At 36.2% G+C, this 24,499-nt stretch overlaps 1 protein-coding gene across 1 annotated transcript in view; it reads left to right on the top strand.

The window, feature by feature from the left end:
- Positions 1-24,499, top strand: part of CFTR (CF transmembrane conductance regulator) — a 224,290-nt gene that overhangs the window by 86,985 nt on the left and 112,806 nt on the right. Inside the window, exon 11 of the mRNA XM_036761406.1 lies at positions 1,211-1,402. Coding sequence (XP_036617301.1) covers positions 1,211-1,402 — 192 coding nt within the window. The remainder of the gene's footprint in view (positions 1-1,210; positions 1,403-24,499) is intronic.

The raw sequence follows: 24,499 nt of genomic DNA, 5'->3' as shown, positions 1-24,499 counted from the left end.
CTGCAGACAGTGCCCTGCACCCCCCTTTTTTGGCCCTTTGCTCTCTTGATTTTTTTTAAATAACAAGTTGTAGTCATTGTTAACAGAAAATTTTGATGGAGGAAAGAGATAGGTTGCTTCAAGTCAAAGATAACACCAAAAGAAAGTTTGCTACCAAGAAAGTTGTTAGTGTATTTTCACCTAATGTTTTTCTGTTTGCTAATTCTGTATTTTATTATCAGCCATGGTGTACAAAAGAAGTTTCTATTAGTTACTGATTACCCCTGAATTATGAGACCTGTCCTTATTTTAGTTATAATTATTTCAAGAAATGATGAACTGATAAATGTTGGTTGGAAGGATGACACTAGGAAAGGCCAAAGCACAAGCTGACAGGCAGTCTCTGCAAATAATCCAACTAGGTCTTAGAAGCAGAACCTGTCAAGGTTATGGATGAGAGAGTGCAGCTTTCTTAGAGTCATGAAGTATTCAAAAGGACATTTTAGCATTTTATTGGGAGACAGAAAAAGAGAAGAAAAGTGCTCCAAAATAGCTATTTTAGGGAACTCCTGGATGAAGAAACTTCCTCTCATCAATGCAGGTTGGCACCTTCTCTGAATCTTATAGTCAGAGTTGCTTAGAACATTGAGAAGTTAAGGGATTTCCCCAGCGTCACACAGCTAGTATATGTCAGAAGTGAGTCTTGAACTCAGGTTGTCCTGGCTCCGAGACTCATTCTTTATCCACTATGCTACAAATTTTTCTCCTTCTCCCTGTCCCCGTCCCTTTCCCTCTCTCCAGCCACATTTATTGCCTTGGATCATCTTCAAATAAATAATAGTTCATTTTTATGTAGCACTTTCCTCACAATAACCCTATATAGTAAGTGGTGCAAATATTATCATCTCCATTTCCCAGATGAAGACGCAGGGCCTCTGAAAGGTTTGTTGGCGTATAGCACTTCACAGCTAGTAAATGTCTAAGAAGAGAGTCAAACCTATAAGTCTCCTCATTCTATGCTCCACTCTGTTGTTCTATCTCTCAGATCTGGAGTTTCATCCATAATAAGTGCTTAAACATGCTTATTCATTCATTCAATATTCTTGTTTGGGATGACATATAGTGCTGTTCTGGGGAATAAAGAATGAATTCTATAACCTCTCTAGGAAGATGTGTCAATAATTTATTTAGTCATATATCTCAGTTTAATGCCTCTGGGTTTCATTTTCAGACTTCACTTTTAATGTTGATCATGGGAGAATTGGAACCCTCAGAGGGCAAAATTAAGCACAGTGGAAGGATTTCCTTTTGCTCTCAGTTCTCTTGGATCATGCCTGGTACTATTAAAGAAAATATTATTTTTGGTGTTTCTTATGATGAATACCGATATAGAAGTGTCATCAAAGCCTGCCAACTAGAAGAGGTATGTCTTTATCTAAAAATTTTTGTAACATATCATTTAGTAAGTTTGTGTGGGGAATAGCCCTCTTACTGGTAGTGGGAAGTGTTTTTATTACTACTGCATTTGTTATTTTTTTGTCTTTTTTCTACTTGAATTCTTAAAAAGTCCAACTTGATGGTGAAGACCAAGGTATCTTATGGATGGGTCATAACCAAATACCTGAGGGACGTAGATATTTCTGGTCACCAGACCATCGAGCATTCACTGAGTTCATTACTTACCTGCCAGCCCTGCTTTGCCAATAAACTGAAAGCCAAAAGAGAACCAGTGTCAGAAGGGGGTGGAGACATAGCTTTTGATGCAGTAAGAGTTCACTTTATTGGGAACCCTGGCAGAAAACAACATGGGCAAGGAAGTGTCAAGGATGATGTTGACTTAGGCCTCATGGCAACTGGCCATATGGTTACTAGAATGAAAATAGACTGAGGTTCCAATCTAGGGCAATAAGTAGAGATGCAAAACCTTACCTAAAGGATTGAATCAGCTATGGCAAACATATTAACTGCTTCAGGGAAACCAATATGGAACAACTTAAGACTGATAGAACTTGAGTCAATGAAGCCACCAGCAGAATGAAGGAAGCTGTGGAGCATCTATATAAAATGACTTGATGCCCAGGAAAGATATTTGCGGATACCTTATAGAGAAAGACTTTTCTTATCTAGGGTATCAGGAGGTATAGCTTATGCTTTAGGAGGGCCTGGAATCACTGAGACATCCCCAGGAAAATCAAGGTAGTGAATTCAAGGTCTTTATGTTGTTCGGTCTTTTATTGTATCTGACTCTTCCTGACCCCATGGACCATAGCATGCCAATGCTGTCCATGACATTTTCTTGGCGAAGACAGTGGAGTGGTTTGCCATTTCCTTCTCCAGCGGATTAAGGCAAACAGAATTAAGTGACTTGCCCAGGGTCACACAGCTAGTTAATGTCTGAGGCCAGGTTTGAACTCAGGTCTTCCTGACTCCAGGCCCAGTGCTCTATCCACTGTTACTTAACTGCTTTTAAATCTTCGTAGGACAGCATAAAAAGGAAGCATGGATCGTTAAATCAGTGCTTCCTGTGAACCAGAGCACGCTTTAGCCAGAGATAAATACGATTGGGAATTAGATTCTAGAAGGGCTGAGAAACCAAGGAAGCCTACCAAATTGGATTGCGATTGAGTTAGGAGTCTTTTCTGGCCCATTTTCCAACCCAGGTAGGATTTGGATTAGGTTTTATATGTAACATCTTTTACCTGTGGTCTCCCACTGCAGCAAAGAAGTCTATCTTTTAGGGCCATCTTGGTTACCATTATTTATTAGAGTTCGTTCTGATTTTTTGTTGTTGTTTTCATATACATGTAGTCATTGTTTACATTGTTTTCTTTGTTCTTCTTTTTCATTTGCAGTCAGTTCAAATAAATCTTTTCATGCTACTCTACTTTCATTGAATTTATCATTACTGTGTTTTGTAATATACAATTATGTTTTGCTACTTCAGAAGTATAACATAATTATATTAATAACTATCTTAATAGTTAATATTTCATCAAGGTTATTGTTAACTATAATCACATATATAATACAAAAATAAACAATTATTGTATAACAGTTGCATCTACCACTCATGTTTATACAGAGTGCTAAGTTTTACAAAATGCTTCACTAATGCCCCGTGAAGTATAATTTCTGTTCTTTCAAAAATATTGACGACACCTATGGAATAAAACAATTAAATAGCAAAACATTTTTCAGGTCCTTAATTTCTTCAAGGAATTTTGCTAGAGAATGCATGGTTATTGCTCTCAGGGAGCTTGCAGGCATAGAATGTTCCTGTTGTCCCATAGGTAGATGAAATCTCTTCTAAAATGAATGACAGGTGATATATGATAAGTAAGTTTTGAAGTAGTGAATATATCACTTGTATGTGAAAGAAATCTTGGATCACTGATCAATGGGATCAGATTTTTCTGTTTAAACATTTATAGGACATGGATTCTTTTATGGTGCTCCAAAAGTCACCTTATGAGATGCCATTAAAGCAACATAATTTATTGGAGAGAGCACAAGGCTGCCATTTAGGAATTCTCAAGATAAACTGAGAATTAGAGTTCAATTGATGGCCTTGGTCGTATAACCATATAACCTTTCTTGGCCTTGGCTTCTGTTCTTTGATCTAGGAACTTTTTAAAATTGATTCAGCAGGACTGACTTTACAAGTGAATCATTTAGGTTTATTATCTATTAATCTCAACCAAAATTATCTGAGATCTTGAGATTTTGACGTACCTTAACTCTTGAAATACATGCTATAGATTTTGTCATAGCTATTTATCTTTGATTATAATGGCAATGTGTACACACATTGGAGCAGATGCTAATCTGCTTGGGTGTGATATTATTTCTAGGTTTATACGTGTGTTTTTTGAATCAGTGGTGCAATTTATTAGTCAGTTTCCATAGCATGTAGTATTTAGTAATTGTAGTTCCTTTTATAGCCTCTCACAAAAATTGAACAGAAGCATGAATAGAGAGCACATGAAAATGCACATGAATGAACGAACAGTGGGCTAGATCACATTGTAAAACTAAAACCTCCTCAGTTCTTGTAAAGATGTCCAGTACATTTTAGCATCAGGTTCTCTATGTATCAGTTTTTCAATAATTAGCTTACTAATGTGTAGCTGTCTTGTTTTGCACACATAGCAGCCCTACTCTGGAAGCAGAGGAGAAACTTTCAAGGTTAAAAATGATGTCATATCGGAATATACTTAGAAGCAACAGGAACTAGAACAGTCAGAACAGTATTGGTTAGACAGTTGACATATCCAAGGGAGTTCTGGGAGATTTCTGAATTCTAAAGGTTACTGCTAAGAGAATCATAGAAGTTAGGAAGTATTAAGGCCTGGCAAGATAAAATAGAGGTTTTATTTAATAATCAGAAAGTTAGAAAAACTTCAAGTAGTGTTTGTTTTCCTGTTTACTATCCCTTGACACATATTAGGGAACCCTTTTCCCACATCATGCTGTTAAATATTAGGCAGTCCCTTTGAATTAAAAAATATATAAAAATTTTTATTGAACATCAATATCGAATAAATAGTTTATCTCTTTAGAATAGTTGGAATCCAATGGCAAACCTACAATTTTATTTTTAAAAGGAAAGCAAGTATCAAGGTACATGGACAATTATCTCTTTGAATGAAACCTCTCTTAACTATTTCAACCTACCACAATCTCTCCCTCCTAGATCTCAATAATTAACCAATTTTCCAACACTTATCAACCATATAATTCATTTGTCAGATAATCATATAGTGTTTTGTGGCATCACTTGTATTGTTACTAAATTTACATTTTCCCATGGCTGCTTTACTTTTCTTGTCTTCCTGACATTAAAAAATAAACTCCTTTAGGGCAAAGACTAGGGCTTTTCATATCTCCCAAAATTCTTTAATCCAGTGGAATATGCATAGTAGGCTCTTGATAACTGTAGCTTAAATGAACATTGATGAAATACTGTAATGAACTCTGTGGGTAAAGTACTTTGCAAGGGACATGTAGACAAGTAAATCCAGAAAGAGTTCAGTTTAATATATTTCAGTTAAACAAATACTATCAAGCAACTTCTATGTGGCTTGGGAAATAAAACCTTGTAGCAACCAGGAACATTTCCTAAATACATGCTTATACCTAGGAAAATGTACATTTGTACTGTATACATAAGAATAGTGAGAATTCAGAGAAAAGGAAGAGAGATAATTGTAATGCGGGATTAATTAGAGAACACTTCATAGAAGAGGTGATACTTCAATTGGACCTTAAAGGAAGTATAAGAAATCCCTAACTTACTAATATAGTCTTTTGTTCCAAAAACACTTTTACAGATCAATTGTTTAGAATTCTGAAAAAGTTTTTCATAGAAGCAGTACAATGAATGTTAATGTTCCTAGTCTAGTCCATAAAACTTAATTGAAATATAATAACAGTGTCCTGAATTCTTTATCCTAAGAGCATGATCCCTGTGGAACAAAAGAGAGAAAGAGGAAGTAGAGAATATTTCCATCTTTTGCTTGGTTCCGGGCCTATTGTAAGTAACATTTTAAAGTAGGTCAAGATTTTCCTTGATACCTTCCTACAAACTCCATCTTTAGAAGGTAGGAGTAAAAGGAAAAGGAGAAAGGATAAGAACCTATGATTGGACAAGGGGAACAGAAGAATAATTAAAAAAATGGGAGCGGATTGTATCAAATATAGATCACTAGTATTGAATACACTTTTTTGCAAAAAAAAGAGAACAGAAGTGAAAAATATAGGACAGAAAGAAATACACAATTAACAATGATAAATGTGAATGGGATGAAGTCACCTCTAAAATTAAGGAGACTACCTTAATGCATTAGAAAACAAAATCTAACCACATTTTGTGTACAAGAAATAAATTTGAAATAAACCTGAGAAAATTTCACATAAAATTACAATAAAGGGCTAGGAAAAGTCTATTATATTTCATCTGAATTTAAAAAAGCAAAACTAGTAATTATAATCTCAGATAAGGCAACAATAAAAATAGCAAATTAGAAGATTAAAAGAGATAAATTGGGAAACTACATTATGCTTGAAAGACACTATAGACAATGAATTAATATTAACACTTAGTATATATCCACTGAATGGCATGGTACCTAAATACTTAAAGGAAAAGTTAATTTATAGGAAGAATGAGTAAACGTATAATAACTGGGGGTCTCAATGTATGCCTGTCAGACTTAGATAAGTCTAATCAAAAGATAAACAATAAAAAAGTTAAGGACTTGAATAGAAATTTAGATAAATTAGGTATAACAAATATAATGTAGTTACTAGATAGGAACAGAAAGAAGTGTACATATTTTTCAGTTGTATATAACATTTCTACAGAAATTGACCATGTACTAGAGTGTGAATACCTTGTAAGCAAATGCAGGAAAACATAAATATCAAATATCCTTTACTAATCATAGGGCAAAAAAAATCCACAAAAGAGTCTTCGAAGAAAGGATGAAAAATTATTTAGACATTAACACAATTCTAAAAGACAGATGGGTCAAAGAGCAAATCACAGAAACAATAGAATATTTCATCAAAGAAAATTACAAAGAAACAATATACTTTGGGATGTAGGCAAAGAAGTCTTGAAGATAAAAATATCTTTATATAGTTTTATCAACAAAGAGAGAATAGACCAATGAATGGACCTTGCAACTGAAAGAAATCCAACAAATTAAAAAAAAAACCCACCAAACTAAATCCCACCAAAATAAAAATCTAAAAATCAGAGAAAAGATTAAATAAATAAAAATAGAAGTTTAAAAATAAAATATATTAGCTGGTGTGATTTTTAAAAAGAGAGAAATGATGAGTTGTTCCCTTGCTATTTTGGCTGACTCTTTGCAAGAAGTGGTATTTCTGCTGACAGAATAATTCAGTTCTTGGCTGGGTCAGAGAGGTCTCTTGACTGCTGCAGTGGCTTCTCCCAAGCTATTGCTGCTACCAGCTTCTTTGGCATCTCCTACAGACTCTGGTTGATGAGGGATTTTCTAGTGGCTCTCATAACATATTAAAGCTCACAAGGTTATAACCTGGTCTATTCTGTTTCTAGATATTCATTCACTTAAGATCATGAAAGGATAAACAGAAAAGAAACAGACACCATATGCTTAGGAGGAAGCTAGAGGAGAGGAAGATGACCAGCTGCCCTTCCCTCAACTCAGTAGCTCATAGTAGTTCTTTCCTTCACTCAAAAAGTACAAGGGAAGAAAGTGAGAGCTTGTCTACTTGAACCTATTGCATGACTACTTAGTTCTTTTTGAGCTTTTATCATAAGTCCTTTTGGCTCCTCAGCTGGCTTTTCATTATCACGTAGTACCCATCCTGAATCATCCTCTATGAAACTGGCTTCTGCAGTACCACATCTTGGATTAGTAGTAAGTAAAAGATATTGCAAATACTCTGTATGACTTACCAGGAAGGACAAATCCAAGTATGTTCCAAATACTTGGCCCTTGTTTGCAAGTGTCCCCCTATCCTTCCCAACCCCCCCCCCCATTTCACCTGCCTAGGGTTTGGATTATTGGAATATTTATAGAGAGGCTATTTTAACATTGAGGAAGATCATATACAAAGATACGGAAGAAGGAATAAGAAAGTAATGAGGTCGATAAAGAGATCTGGCCTGACTTGAATTAAAGGACGTGTAAAAGAGGAAGAAAATAAAGGGTCAGGGTTGTTCTCTTAATAAAGATAGCCAGGAGCCGTTTGTTAGAAATGTAGGATGTGAGGGTAGGGAGAAGAAGAGATTGAGAGGATTGAAGGGTAAGAAAGAAATAATCTCTATAGAAAGTGAGCCCAGGAATCACTGAAGGATGAATTGTAGGATTGCTGATCAGTAGCCTCGGCCAAATTGTAGAGCATAAACTTGTAAGAGGTCAAGGCTTCTCAGTTGCAGGAAGTTCCTCAATAAAAGAAGAGGAGTGGAGAAAGCAAATGATGAGAGTAATCCATGCTTAAAGAGAATATTCAGGGAGATAGGGAGGCAGGTGGTAATGTGACTGATTATGGAATGAAGAATTTGGCAAGGAGGATAAATGAGTTGGGTAACATTGGCAGGGTTAAGCACTTTAAGTTCCTGGTAATAATCATGATAAAAATAAGAGGTAATAAGGTCTCAAGGTTTTGAAAATGCTTTAGGAGAAGAGGGCAGAGAGCATATTTGAAAAGTAGAAAAAATTGAAAACAAGTAGAATGTGTTCTGAGAGAGGGAATGCTAAATTTGAAATCTCAAGAAGAATAATGCCTTATGAAAAGAGGTCAAGGAACTTGATAAGAATCTGATGTGGAATGAAACTGGAGGCTGGCCTAGGCATAGGTAGTGGGGCCAAAGGTGTAGGAAAAGTTATGAACATGAATTTTTAAGTTGCCAAGAATTTTATGGTATAGGGATTTCTGGATAAGAAACTACCTAACTGGAGGCTAACTGCCCAGTTTCCATATACCTACTCCAGTAAAAGCCTGAGATCTTCAGCAGACTTAGTAATGGTCAAGAAATCCAATGGGAAACTACCATAAGTTACTTTTTTAACTCCAATACCACACAAAAAGTCATCCACAAGGCCACAGATGGTAGGAAGAAGGGCTGCCAGCAAAGCCAGCTTCAGCAAAGGCAAATGAGATGACAGCTTCTGATGTGACTGGAGTGCCAAGGAACCACAGTGACGATCACGCAATACCTGGCAACTTCTCTAAATGAAAGGAGATGTTGGAATGCACTATTCCAAAAGGCAAAAGATATAGATTTGCAACCAAGAATAATTTATCCTGCAAAGCAGGGTCTAATTGTACAGGGGAAAAAAGGAAGACTTTTTATGGAAAAGAAGACTTGCTAGTATTTGTGATGAAAAGACCACAGATACATAGGATCTTTGAAATGCCAAAACAGTATCAAAAGAAACCTAACCTCAACCTAGAAAGGTTCAGGCAGAGAACGTACTTCATAAGCCTGAGCTGGAGGAGGTGCCATGACTCCTAACAAGTTGTCCTGAAGGGTTTGGCAGACTTCTTCTCAAGTGATCAGTTTAGCAATATACATAAAACATATGTGAGCTGGAAGGGTGGAACTGAATTGTACTGTTGTCATTCAGCATGAGATTAGCGAGGAAAGGGAGGAAAACTTAATGCCCAGATTCTGACAAGCATTCCTATAAACTGTTGATTATTCACAGGCTAATTATACAGTTTGGAGATTATAAATGTCTCTCACATCTCTTCCTTCTCTCTCTTTCTTGCCATTCATGCCTATTTCATCTTTTATTGGCATTTCTGCTAGAGTTTATCAAGTTACTTGCTGATGATAATGATACTAGGGAGTTTGGGGCCATCAGTGTTATAATCTGTTTCCTATTAGCATGGCTACTCAAGAGTTAACTGTATTAGCATTTAAGGGATTAAATCACAACTATTTTTAATGAGGTATATGGTACTGAAAAATATGTACAGATGTTTGTATTTTTTTAAAACAATGAATGTTGGCAGAGAGAAGAAAATAGAAGAAAAGCAGAGGCTGATATAATTTCAGAAGTTGGAAATGAGTTTGGAAAAGGAGATAAAGTGTTTGATAAATAATAGGTCTAATGATTGTAGAATAATAATACAAATGACTGACATTTACATGGCTCTTTAAGATTAGAAAATAACTTTATATACATAATCTAATTTAAGCCGAGGCATGTAGATGATATAAATTTCCCACAATGGAGCATCAAGAAGATGGTTCAGTGACATTTGGTGGAGAAGGAGGTGATCTAGGAAAAGGGTGACCCCTGCCTCATCAGAATTAGGCAGCCTGGTGACATAGTAGTAGACAGAGAACTGAGCTTTGAGTCAGTGAGACCTGAGTTCAAATTCCACATCAGACACCTACTAGCTATGTGAACCCAACTTACCCTCTTTCAGCCTCAGTTTCCAGATTTGTAAAGTGGAGAAAATAATATACCTTCTTCAAAGGGCTATTGGGAGGCCCAAGTAAGATCACATATGGAAAGTGTGATATAAACCTTAAAACACTATGCATTTTCTAGTTATTTTTATCATCATCATTATCATTCATTTTTCTAATGGCATTGGAAAAGGTAAGGTCTCTAATGAAACAGGGAAATAGGGAGTCCTAGGTTTCCATTAAAGTGAGGGTGGTAAAATAGGTTTAGGATGAAGGGGAAACTGACTGTATTGGTACAGGTTAAGTTGTAATTGGGGATGATGAGAATAAAATAGGAATTGAATATATATATATATATATAGTATACATATGTAGTATATAGTATACATACATATAGTTTATAGGCATCAAGTTTCTTGTGGCAGCAGAGGTATGTAAAACATATGTCAATAGAATGCGTGTGGAGAACATAGATGAAGGAAGTGGTGCTTGTTAACTGAAGCATTGGGTAGGGTTTACTATCTCTTCATAGCTTAAATGATAGACTTTTTATATTTTGAATCCATAATTCACCCTTGAGAGGCAGCATGGCTGGTCTTAGAGTCAGAAAGTGTTCAATTCTCATTTCTGTCATTGTGACTGGGCATATAACTTAACCTCTCAGTGTTTTCAGGCATTTGTGTAGGGCTATAATTTCACATGGGGGCAGAAGGGAAGGGAACAAGCCTTTATAAAATTACTGCTATGTGCCAGGTATTGTGCTAAGCACTATTTTCAAAGATCATCTCATTTAATTCTCACAACAACCTTGGGAGATGGATGCTACCACTATCCCCATTTTACAGTTAAGGCTGACAGAAGTTAAGTGACTTGCCCAGGGTCCCCCAGCTAATAAATGTCTGAGGCCACATTTGAATTCAAGTCTTCCAAACTCCAGAGCTAGTGTTGAATCCACTGTAGCACCACCTAGCTGCACATCTATTGCTTTTCTGCTTTGTTAAAAGGTATTTCCTTACTGGGAGTCTCCCATATCAGTGAAATCACCATCCAGTTAAAAACAAACAAACAAACAACCTTATCTTTATATCTTTTCTTTTTATAAATTCCCACTCTTTTCTCAAAATATCTAACTTTTTTCTACTTCAAATGCTCTTCCTTTCTGCTCTGCTTACATTTAGCCCCCAATTCATTTCCTTCAGGTCACCATGTGAACAAAAGAATAGTCCTCAGGGTTTTTCAATTTGAATCACTAGTGGGGGAATCAGTGTATCACTAGCTAATTAATTATCAGCTGCCCTGTATTGTTTTCTTGTGGCTTTGTGGGCAGAGACCTGACTGTGAAGTGTGGAGGCATGGATTCCAGTCTTACCTCTGATACATACTACCTGGGGGATTCTAGGCAAGTCACTTAAACTCTCAGTGTTTAGGCAGCAACCTAATACTATACGTTGAGGAAAAGATGATGACCTGCATTAAGCAGAGGGAATTTACTCACCTGGAAGTCCTGTATACTAGTGAATTTATAGGTCTTGGCCTGATCCTTAAGAGTAGGGATAATGATAACATTTTTTTAAATCTCATGTTATAGTGTCCCTGTATGTTGTGGCAACATAGTAGATAATTTAGTAACATGGTAGGTAACATGGGGGAAGCTCATTAATACTTGATTGATTGATTATTCCAGTAAAATATAAATGTTTTCAAGTAGGAATGTCAACTGCAAAAGTTACATAGAATTTTCCGCCCAAAAATGTCTCCCAGTTTTCTGATGGTTCAATCAGACAGCCTCTTGACGTTAGACATAATGAATACAAATATTTTTAAATGCTTGGGAATCCTAACATTTCCTTCATGTGGAATGGGCTAAAATGCTTCCATTTGGTAAGAGCATTCTGGTGCCAACAAGTGTTTATAGCTGAATCTAGGTGTGAAAAAGGCTAATATGCTTTATGCCCATGTGCTAAATGAATATTTTATCTAAAGAAACATAACATTGTTTTGATCATAGGGACACAGGAAACAACTACAGGACTCTTGGTGGTTAAGCCAATAGTGCCAGAAATATAATCTCTTAATGTATGTATTTTTGTTACCAAGTTCAAACCTTTGCAAAAAAAAGTTTATTTTCATTTTGACTGCCAAAGTTGATCTGATTTCCAAAGCACTATCTAGACTTGGAACAAAAGATGAGGGAAGAATTTCCTCTTCCTCATTTTTTTGTTCCAATCTAATATCTTTTCACAGCACTTACATATTTAATGGTCGTAGTTATGGACAGAGAGGTATACATTTTCCTGGATGGAAACATTTCACGTAGTTTTCTAGTTTGTCATTGAGTAGAGTTTTTTAAAAGTTTTATTAGAGGTTAGTATATATTGTTAGATGCTGACAGAATAACCTTCAACGAATAGGCACGAACCCTGACCTAGTAGGCTTTAAATCCTGTATCCCTATTCCTTTTTTTTTTCATCTCTCTACCACCCCCCCCAACCTTTTGTAGTCCAGTTGAACACCTGTCCCTATTATAAACAACCATCATTACAGCATCCCACTATTTTGTCAGTTAGAAAGAACCTCAGTAGCCAGCTAGTCTATGAATTTCCACTACATTTTTGACAAAGCTTTGCTTCAAGACTTCTGAACTCACAATCAGTATTGTTTAAAGCAGATAAGGAGAAACTCATCTAATTAGACCTTAGAGAGCTGATCTGTTTTCTTATCCACAATAAATTAGAATCAATCAATCTCTCTCTCTTTTTCTTTCTCTCTCTTAACCTCATTTATCCATCCTTCTCTACCATTGCCAACAAATGGTCAACCATCTTCCAATTAAAGACTTCAATAGTGAGAAACTCATTATTTCTCCCACTCTGTACTAATATCAGTTTCTTCCGCTTTTGGACAGTTCATTTTGTTAGAAAAGTTACTCTTTGCTCCCCTTTCTGCTATCTAGGACCAAGTAAACAAAACTATTCCTCCTTTTCTTCCATCCTGTATTTAAGCAATTGATTATTTGAAGTCAAATGTAGGACTTTCATTTATTCCTACTAATTTTCATCATATTAGGTTTTATCCATTGTTCTTTCTTGGGGAGAATTTTTTGGACCCCAATTTGGTCATCAGGAGACTAAGCATTGTGTTTGCCTTTTTTCTGCCATGATACTAGGTCATGACTCTACTAGGATCATGGCCCTGATGCTATAGCATCTTATCTGTCAGGAAAAATATTATTAATCAGGCCAATGTTAAAGGTTAAATAGGGACAATTCACTATTCTATTCTCATAACGTGCAAATTTGAAATTGGGGAAAGAAAATAAGATTTTTCAAAGGGGGGTGTCAAAGATTTTTAGGTACTATCTGTTTATCAACAAAATTAATGTGGTACTTTGGATATGAAGTTTGAGATTACTGTCGCTAAATATTAATCATGACACTCATTGCCTAGCTATTGTAATCAAAAGATTTACTGTGTAATTTGAAGAAGATAAAATCTGCTTGTGTTCAATCTGCCTATTCATTGCTTAGTAGGTTTCATTTTTAAACTCCTGGTTGGGAGGAAAATTGGCAAGGAAAAGGAATTCTTTCAGTAAGGAGAGTTGTATGGTTATCAAATAAAACACCTGTCCTGAAAAATAAATTCCATTATTCAGATAGCACACTAATGAATTTTGAGTTTGACATCTTGGTCAGAAGTTCTGATAACCACTAACCTACACTGTAGTTGAGACTTAAGCATTAGACAGTACTCTGAAGGGAATGAATGTGTGGTTTGTTAGGAAAGGTTTAAAGAAATGGCATTGTGAGAAATGACATTTTTACTGAATCAAGTGAGATAATATGTAAAGTACTGCACTCTGCAAACCTTAAAGCACTATATAAATGCTATCTCCTTATTATTATTATTATTATTATTGGACTACATCTTAGCTAACAGAAAATGAACTACATCTAAAATAGAGATTTGAACCAAATTGAAAAGTGAACCATAACTTTAAAAAAAAGGAGTGCATTAATGTGAGAACCTGGAACCAGATATCAATCTTAAATTTTTTAATCTGTAATCCAATTCCTAGAAGGATTTGAAGCAAGTTTGGCTAGTTAGGATTAGGAAATTTTTATTATGATTGACTACTACATAGGTGGATGAGTTTAAGACTTTAAAGTTATTTTCATTTTTTAAACCTGAAATTAAAAGCAATTCTAACTCTCTGTAGATGATGAGCATTTCATAATGAGGAGAATGATAGTAATAATAAACATTTATGTAGAGCTGTTAGGTTTACAAAATGTTTTACTGTAATTTCTCTTTTATCCCCATAATAACCTCCAGAGGGAGATGTTATTATTGCTTCCATTTTACAGATGAGGAAACTGAGTCAGACAGAGGCTAAATGACTTGCCCAGGGTCACATAGCTGCTGTCTAAGGTCACAGTTGAAATCAGGTCTCCTGAGTGCAGGTGCAGTGCTGTATCCGCTGTACCACCTAGCTGTCCCCAAAAGTTGGAGCCAGTTTTTTACCTGTAGCTCAAGGATTAAATTAATATTAATAACTTATGGTTAGTAAATATCTTTAAAGCATTTAGTATGTGCAGAGCACTGTGTTGGGTGAGATGCAGGATTTAAATAAGGTACAGTCCCAACTTTCATAGAGTCTACTGATTAAAATGATGTTATGACATAGATAACTATAACTGGAGGGTTTTTTTTTGTTTTTTTAAATGGGGTAGTTATGTGATTGAAGTAGTGCTCTAGGAAGACTAATCTAACCACTAGTGTGTAATCAGTCGGTTCTTCCTATGTGCCGGGCACTGTATTAAGTGCTAGGGATGCAAAGAGAGGCAGAAAACAGTCCCTACTTTCAAGAGGCTCACATTCTAAAGGAGGATACCATATGCAAACAACTTTGTACAAATGAGATATATCGAGAATAAATTGGAGATAATCTCACAGGGAAGGTGCTATGATTAGGGAGGCCTTGGGAAAGACTTTTGAAGAAGGTGAGTAAATTATAGGTGACCTCAGAGGAAAGACACCAAATTGTAGAACCTCAGAGACTCTTTATTCTAAACCATACCTGACCAGAATACCTCCGAATCACACCTGACAAGAGGTACTTTGGAGGGAGGAGAGTCCAGGCAAGAGATGATATAAGCCTGAATAAGAGTGTTGGCAGTTGGAGTTAAAAGTAAAAGATATTATTTCCTCATAGTGCATCATCCATGGTGTCATAGTAGAGTTGGTCACATTTGCTTTCTGTGCTGTTGATTGTCTCTGGGCACGTACCATTATGACAGAATATAAATCTCTTTGTGAGAAAGGAGAAGTTTATGATAGCAAAGATTTGTGAATTAAGATACTGTCATAAGGGACATGAAAATTTATTGGCATCAAATACCTTTGTGAAATATACTTGAAATACGCAGGCATTCACACGCACACACGCACACACACGCAATTTCAAAAGGTATAACAACAAATCATATTTTTGACTTAGCAGAAGGATCATAACATCTTGGCAGGGCGGGGGGAAGTTATTCTCAAAACAACGCATGCAGTGATTGATGCATTCAAAAGAAAGACCCTAAAGTACCTTGGGTTCTCTGTGGAGGACTGGTGAGAAGACATGGACAAGAATTGTACAGAATGAAAAAGCATGGATGGGTTGTACCTGTGCTATTCAGGGTGTTCACTCCAATGAGCTCACAGATACCTGAAAGTATTGAAGTAGCATAGATCCTATTTATATGGCACATTACAGTTTATAAGGTGCCTTCCTCAAAAAACTACCCCATGACATATCCAGTATATGCATCCCCATTTTATGGATGAAGAAACTAAGTCTGAGAGCTTAATTACTTGACTGGGATAACACTATCACTAAGTGAAACCCAGGAACTCTGCATCTGTATATCTTATTTCTTTACCATGCTTGTTCACTATCAAGCAATGTTACCTCCCCAATATTAATGTTCTCGTAACTTCACTTACATTCCTAGAGCTGCTATGTACCATAACATAGTCTTGTAGCTGTTCTAAAAATGCCTGAACTATTAACTCCAGATAATAATATTGCACATTTTTCTCTAAAAAGCTTTGAGGCTTCTGTGACCTTGTGAGTTAGGCAGTTCTTTTAATATTGCCAACACTCAGTATAGTGCCTGGCATATAGTAATTGCTTAATAAATATTTATTGGTATTTTTGACTGACTAGGCAGTATAAGTATTTCTATTTTACAGATGTAGAAATTGAGACTTAGAGAAATTAAATGACCTATCTATGGTTCTATAGCGAGCAAATTTTTTTTGAGGCAATTGGGGTTAAATGACTTGCCTCACAAAGCTAGTAAGTGTCTGAGGCCTCATTTGAATTCAGGTCCTCCTCATTCCAGGGCTGGCACTCTATTCCCTGTACCACCTAGGTACCTTAGCAAGCATATTTTTGAGAAAGCTTTTCTAACTTCAAATCCAATGCTCTTTCCACCGAATCTCTAAATATAAACACACGTGTCAGGGTACACAGGACATATGCATAGATGAGTATGCATCTTCCTGCCTCCCCAAATGAAAAGAGCATAGGATTTGAAAACAATTTGGCTGAGAATCACAGCTTGGATATTTAGTATCTGTAAAATCTTTGTGCCTTGGTTTCCTCATTTGTAAAACAAAGGGGTTGTACTAGACAAACTCTGATGTTCTTTCCATCTTTAAAACCTGTAATCCACACGACGTGTAAACACAGACAAGTATAAATACACATTGTAGGTTAATACACACTTTTAAATACATAAATTCACACAATATAGGTTAAAAGCTGAATAATGGTCTGTTGATAACAGGGAAGACACATAAGTAAATCTGTTGGTTTATACCTTTTGTTGTTAGCTCGAATAATTAGTTTATTCAAATTTTTCTAATGCTAATTTGTTATTAATTCCTCTCAGTGAAAGATTCAACACTTCTGAAGGGAGGATCCTGTTCTTATTTATTCTTGTCTCTCCTATATCTAACAATATATTTGACATAATGTTTAATAAACGTATTTGCATTTTCTACGAGATGACATTTCATATATTTTTTGCAGTTCTCAGCAAGGATTAATTTTCAGTCAATGTTTTTTCTATACTGAAACATGTATTAAGGTTTGGGGGCTTGATTAAGCTAAAAAGGGTTTTTCTAAGTAATAGAACTAAAATCTAAACTTTTTTGTCTGTGATTTCACTGGCTAGGGCAGAGATGTCAAATATGAAGTCTGCCACACTCCCAAGTGCAGCCAGAACCAGATTAAAATGTAATGGAGAAAAATTTAATTAAATAAATATACAACAGAATATAGATAATGTTAATATGTAGTGTTTTAAGTCAACATGTATTCTCCCAGGAATCCTTATGCACAGTTTGTTACTCCCTTCCCCTCCCACCTCATTTCTATTTGGTTTTGATACCACTGAGGATTCCTAATGAGGGAACTTCCACTACCAAAGCAGATTCCCAGCTCTTCTGGAAGTTGCTCGGGACCCAGAGAACTTCAATGACTTGGCCAGAGTAACACAGCCAGGACAATATTTATCAGAGGCAATTGTGAATATGTACTAATTACTTTTATCTATTACAAATATTATCTTTTATAAGTCAAAAACACTCATACTATTCATAAACAGACAGGTAAGAGGATTTGTGGGTTGGTGGCAAAAGGGTAATTACTTTCAGAGTGGAAAAGTTATCTTTCCTAGTACAAAGCACAGAACTTAGCAAATAGTCAATATTAATAATAATATTACTAACTCTTGAGTGGTTTACAACATCTCAATTGGCTTTATTCAGTCACCTTTACAGGCAAGTATTCACTTCTAAAGTTCACGTTCAACCATCCTAGACTTTTTTCTCTCCTTATTCCAAGTAACTCTCTTGTCAAAGTTTAATCAAAAGCTGATAGGACAATTATAAAAGGAGATTTATGGCCTGTTTCCTATCTCTAAAGTCACAGGAAGCTAACATGTGCTTAGTAAATATTGCAAAATTGCACAAGGTGAATTGGGAGGAAAAAAAAAACACACCCAACCCTTTCTTTAAGGGTCGGGTGTGTTTTTTTTTTCTTTTTGTTTTTTTTTTCTTCTAGTTAACAGTACTGCATACCTTTGCTCCCTAGTAAGTTGAATGTATTGGGAATGAGCTTTATTTTATCAGTTCCTCTTTAAAAAATGACTGCTTTTGTTTATGCTTTTTTGAATACTATTAGAATAATCACAAATGTTTTTTATTTTTAAGTGAAAAGGTAAATATTTATGCAAGTAGTCTATATGCAAAGTTTGGATGTACTATAGTCCTATAGGTAATAAAATGAGTTAATCTTTATCATACAATGACTTCAATACTACCTTGACCTTCTCTAGCACCTTTTTTCCAAATGTTTCCAAGTACTTTACAGTGTAAAATTAATCTTCTTACCCAGAATCCTTTGAGGTAAGCATTTCTTATAGAGAATAGCCCATTACCACAGTAGGTAGCAAGCCACTTCCTAAATTATTAACTTCATTTGGATTTTGTTGGAATCTAGCATTTAAGGTAATGACTAGACTAATTAAACTGCTTCTGCAAATGTCTAAAGATCTGACCTATATGTTTTGTCTACATGAGACTACTCATCTAAATATTTTGTAAGTTATCTAGATTAAGTGAATAGGGAGCAGGGAACATCATTAAACATTGAAATGTTCCTTTAGGGGATGAGTATGAGTTCTAACCTGAATATCCAATATTATAGCATAGAGTAATTTCAAATAAAATCTGATAACAGGTCTTCCCGCCTTTGCCCCACACAGTTCACTTTTTATTCTTGGACTCAAGTTGAACTTCTTAATATATCAGTTCTTATGGTCAGTTTTCCCAGTAAATTGTTAGAAATAACGCCTATCTGCTTCAAGGAAAGTCATACATAGTGTGAGTGTATCAAAACTAAATTTGGCTCGATGTCCTCACAGTGGTTTTCTGAAGAATGAATACTTTTCTGTTGCTATCTTACATTATTTAGCCGAGGCTGTATTAAAGGCATCTTCCTTTAAGGAACTGAAAATCTTTCTTAGAGGTTGAAAGAGCCAATAACACCCTTAAGATAAATTTGAGATTTCTTAGTAATCAACAAAGATAAATGTTTAATAGTGAATATAAAACAAAGTGTTTTATGTAAAATTGAATAAAAGACAAACACTAATAAAGTAATCTAAGAATGAACTATAGACTAAGTATGCAAAACAGATAATCATATTAGTGATAGGCTATTACTATTCTAAATGCCTGTTTTTTTTTAAAACAAAATGGGTTTATTCAGAATTCCCTTCCTCCTACCCTTATTTCATTTCGCTTTGCTACACAAGATGTTCATTTATAATCTCAGTAGTATTTACAATGGCAAAATAAACAAAATATACATAATTCCTTTTCATAAATGGATTCAATAGCATCTTTTCAGATGCCAGAATCTTTTAATTGCTTAACTTTTAAGGTTTTGTTTTTTGAGGGGAAAGGACAGCCTGTGATTATGTTGGTATAAGGAACTTCTAGTGAGGAACTCCTTATACTAGTGCTGATGGGCAGCTTTTCGGCAATGTATATAGTTTTGGAGATTTGTGCCGGTATTGAGAGGTTAGGTGATTTGACCAGGCTCCCACAGCTTTCAGAGGTAGGACTCAGGTCCAGTCACAATGCTGGTTCTCAATTTTTAAGTGAATCCATATATCAAGTATCTGTTTTAGATTGCAATCCTCATTTTAAAAACTTACCTTCAGAAGGCACATAGCTGAACAACATGCGTTTTGGGAGGGATTGTGGTAGAGGGGGTGGGAAGATTGTTGGATTTGGAATCAGGATATATCTAGGTTCAAGATACTGGCCCTTGGCTTACTTTGGCAGGTCATTTAACTATATACAAGAAAGAAAATGTAGGCTTCATGTAAGAAAAAACTTCTGAACAATTCGATTCATCCCAAAGTGAAATGGATAGCCTCAGAATGGACAAGATGGCCTTGAGGACCTTTCAAACCTCTTTGAACCTAAGTTTCCTCACCTGTAAAACAGAGATTGTTGTTCCTTTGTTCTCAAAGAGGACCAATGATGTCAGTTTCTTCGTCTGTAAAGTAGAAATAATAATAGCACCTTCCTCCCAGGGTTGTTATGAGGCTCTAATGAGATAATGCCTGAAAAGTGCTTTGCAAACCTTAAAATGCTATATAAATCCTAGCTATTATTATTATTATTATTATTGAGATTTTAAATACATAAAATTTAAGCCCCAATTCAAGAATATGTTGTATTGTAGAAGATTGTGTATCCATTTTTTGGAATGTAATATATTTTTCCATAAACAATCAGTAAACATTTGTTGAACACCTTCTACATGCCAGGTACTTTGCTAAGGGCAAAAAACAGTTCCTGTTCTCAAGGAGCTCACAGTCTGATGGAAAGACATTTTTCTCAGGCTAGCCACTCAAAGTCTCCTTAGCTATTATATGCCTGAAACTAAGCGTGGTGCCAAAGAATCTAATCATCATATATAAGATTGTTTCTGTTAAAAATACACTTAGAGTTTCATTGTGCTCTCAATAGAGAACAATGCATAACACACACACACACACACACACAGAGTAGGATCTGTCATATCTTTGCCTGTCCTTTATCTGCTGGAAGACAGGGGAATGCTGTAAATCCCTAAGGATGCTTCCACTTCTGTCTAGTTTGGGGAGAGAAGGTGAGGGAAGAAGAGTATCCAAATATCAACCCTCTAATTCCTTGTTTAGTGAGAGTAAGGACATTCGGATCTATATTTTATAGCTAATTCTTTGTGTTGAGTGTGTCAGGAGAAGGGTTCAGGGCCTTGTGGGGGCAAGGAATCCCTGTGTGGCTATTTGCACAGGTTATGAGCCCTGGTTCCTGTGCCAATTCCCATGGTTTAGGAGGTGTGATTTCCCAGCTCTGGAAAAAGTAAATAGCTGACTGGAACAATATGATGGAAGGACTACTGGATGTGAAATCAAGAGAATCATGTTTGAATTCTCCTGCAACTTGCTATCTCTGTGACCTTGACAAGCCAATCCATGTGATCCTCATTTTCCTCATCTAGTTGAACTAGATGACCTCTAAAGCCCTGTGATCCTGTGTCATTTCTAGGCCCTTACTAGTCATATCCTGTGAGAGGAGAAAAGTGCTTGGGCAAAAGCCAATAGATCAAGTGTAGATATGAACATAATTAATGGCAAGTGGTGAAATATATACATGTCCTTATCATTCCTTCCCTCTTGCCACTACTGGTCCCCCCCCCTGGATTGGCCCTGAGAATACCTGAGAGATAAGGACTGTGGGGGGTAAACCTCAGGGCGCTGGTTGAATATGGAGAAAGGGAGAGAAATTATAAGCCCTGATTCGGGAGGAAATGGGAATGTCAGGAGCCACCATCTATTCCCAGGTGGCATTTAATATTACAGAGGATTTAAAGTGGTTGGGTAGGAGTTAAGAGCTCTCTGTATAGTAGTATCTTAGTTAACTGGCTTGATTGGGGAATGAGACATTTTTTAATGATCTGCCTTTTGATTGTGAGGTAAACTGACTAGCTCATTTAGATTAAGAACTTTTCTGCATAAGATATAGGGATCTAACCTGGAAATCTCTTGCATATATATAACAGTATATTATTGACCTGTCAATTGTGTATCTTTGAAAATTCAGAACTTTACCATATCTTGCATTTATTAGCCAGATAGATTATCCAAAGTTGGAAGGAGGCCTCATTAAAATATGTAGTTAAAGATCTTTTTAAGTCAAAAATAATAACCCTAGAGAGAAAAATAAGTAATTTCCTCTAAACATTATACAGGATAAAAGCAATAAGCATTAGAATTCCATGAGAAATGAATGTATTTGAAAAATGAGGTCTGCTTTGAAATGTTCTTACATGACCAAACCAAAGGTAATTTGGAGAGGTCAGTGATAAAAATGCAAATAGCAGGTTATTCCTAGATTCCCTGTTTAGCCCAATAAACCTACATATCACTCTGTCTCCTGATTGTAGATTGATAGCTTTTGAGAGCAGTATTTTGTGTCTTCTAGGCCCAAACTCTCCTTCCCTTTAAACCTGTAGGCCAAATGCAAGCTGTGGTCTCTGCCAGTTCTCTGAGGATATGAGGGTGCTGATTACCTGGTTAAATTCCAAAAGCAAGACTGCTTAACTTGTGAAACAGAAAAGGCTATTGAATAGATCCATGAGTTTGAATTGAGTTTCCCTTCCCAAAGTCATTTGTTCATTTAAGTGAGACTTATGGCTTGATCAGGATTATTAGTAGATGAAGTCAATGAGTATTTGCATTTTATAAGTTTTTCATTTCACAACAGAGAGCCAGGCTTACCGGATTCTTTGTTAAACCTTCAATCCACCCAGAAGGCCTAAATTAATCCTCTTTCTCCCACTGAACATATACTACTCCAGCATTATTAGTCTTTTCCCAGTTCAGTCCATGCCACTGTCAGACTACGCTTCCTAAAACACAACTGATCATTTATCTCCCTTCCCTGCTGTTCCTTAAACTAGACACTTTCATCACCTCACTCTTCATTAGCTGTCTCCCATGCCTGGAATTCTCTCCTTCCTCCTCCTCACCTCCTGGCTTCCTTCAAGTCCCAGTTAAAATCTCACCTGATTATTTCCAGTTTAACCTCTATATAGCTGTTTGTGCATAGTTCACATTTTGTCTACCACATTGGACATGGAGCTCCTTGAGAGCAGGACCTGTCTTTAGCTTTCTTTACATCCATAGCACTTAGCACAGTCCCTAGTACATAGTAGGTGCTTAATAAGTATTTATCGATTGAGTCTACCTTTTAATGAATTGTTCTGTATGTGTCAAAATTCCTACTAGTTCCACAATTTTTAAAGTGTTTAATAACAACTAGGATATATATATATATATATATATATATATATATATATATATATATATATATACATGTGTATATGTCTGTATGTGTGAATATACACACACATAAATATATATGCTTTAAGGTTTGCAAAGCACTTTAGTTATCTCATTTGATCCTTACAATGACCCTATAAGGTAAGTACTATTATTATTTGAATTTTATAGAATATGAAACTAGGGCTGAAAGAGTTTAAGAGACTTGCACACAATCACATAGCAAGTAAGTACCTGGGGCAGGATTTGAACTCAAGTCTTGATTCCTGAGTCGAACAGTCTATCCACTGCACCACCTAAGTGCGTAATGTATGACTATATCAAAAACAAATTCTCGTCTCTCCCCTAAAACCAGCATCTCTTCCTGACTTTTCTGTTTACGTTATACCACTATTCTCAATAAAACTATGAAGTCCTTTTTTGCTTCTCTCGTCTTTCCCCTCTTACCATTCAGTTAGTTGGGAGGTCCTGTTGTTTCCCCCTTGAAATGTCTCTCAAATCTGTGCCTTCCTTTCTTGTTATCATTCTTATTTGGGATTTAATTACCTCTTGTCTAGGTTGGTCTCCCTTTTTCTAGTCTCTTTCCTACTTAAATCCATCCTATACATGGCTGCCAAAATAATTCTAAAGCATCGAATTGATCATGGCTTAAAACCTTTGGCAGATCCCCATTGTGTATGGAATGTCCAAGAACTTTGCCTTGGCATTCAAAGCTTCTAATGCTTCGGTCTCCACCTACATTTTCAGCTTTCACTTCCATTGCTTCCTACATATATTCTAGTAGCCACCCTCAATTGCTCACCACTTCCTGAGCAGACCATACCTTTTTCTCGCCTCCACTGGTGCTTTTCCTTTTCCCTGAAATGCCTTCCCTCTGAGTTCTGCCCCTCAAAAACCTCTAGCTTTTGCTACCTTCTCCCTGAAACTTTCCTGATCACCCAGCTATGACTTCAACCCCCATAGTACTTTGTATTCTTTTATGATCCTTAGCATTTTCCCCTTTGTATGGTGGTCTTATTTTCCATACTAGATTCAAGCTATTTTAGTGTAGTGACCGTGTTTTACTCATCCTTATAGTGCTTATCAGGAAGACTTGTGTATGACGGTTACTTAATAAATATTTGTTGAACAATAATATAAGTTGCTTGAATTAAAGTTGTCTTATGAGAGACAGTGTGGTATGATGGATAGAGAGCTGATCTCAGGGACAGAAAGACCCGGTTTCAAGGCCTGTCTTTGACACATACAACCTGTTATCCTAGAAATGACTTGAGTTCAAATTCTGCCTCAGAGGGACAGCTAGGTGGTACAGTGAGCAGAGCACTGGCCCTGGAGTCAGGAGGACCTGAGTTCAAATCCGGCCTCAGACTTGACACAATTACTAGCTGTGTGACCTTGGGCAAGTCACTTAACCCCAATTGCCCTGCCTGCCCCCCCAAAAAGTATCAATCAAATCCTGCCTCAGATACACACTAGCTGTGTAGCCCTAGTAGAGTGACTTAGTGTCTATTAGCCTCATTGATTTTTTGATCTGTAAAAAGGGGATAATATAGCACCTATCTGATGAGGTTTAGGGGCAGCTAGGTGGTGCAGTGAATAGAGTTCTGGGCCTGGAGTCATCTTCTTGAGTTCAAATCTGGCCTCA

Source organism: Trichosurus vulpecula, chromosome 5, assembly GCF_011100635.1.
Source record: "Trichosurus vulpecula isolate mTriVul1 chromosome 5, mTriVul1.pri, whole genome shotgun sequence".
NCBI lineage: Eukaryota > Metazoa > Chordata > Mammalia > Diprotodontia > Phalangeridae > Trichosurus > Trichosurus vulpecula.
This window is presented reverse-complemented; position numbering and strand designations above follow the sequence as displayed.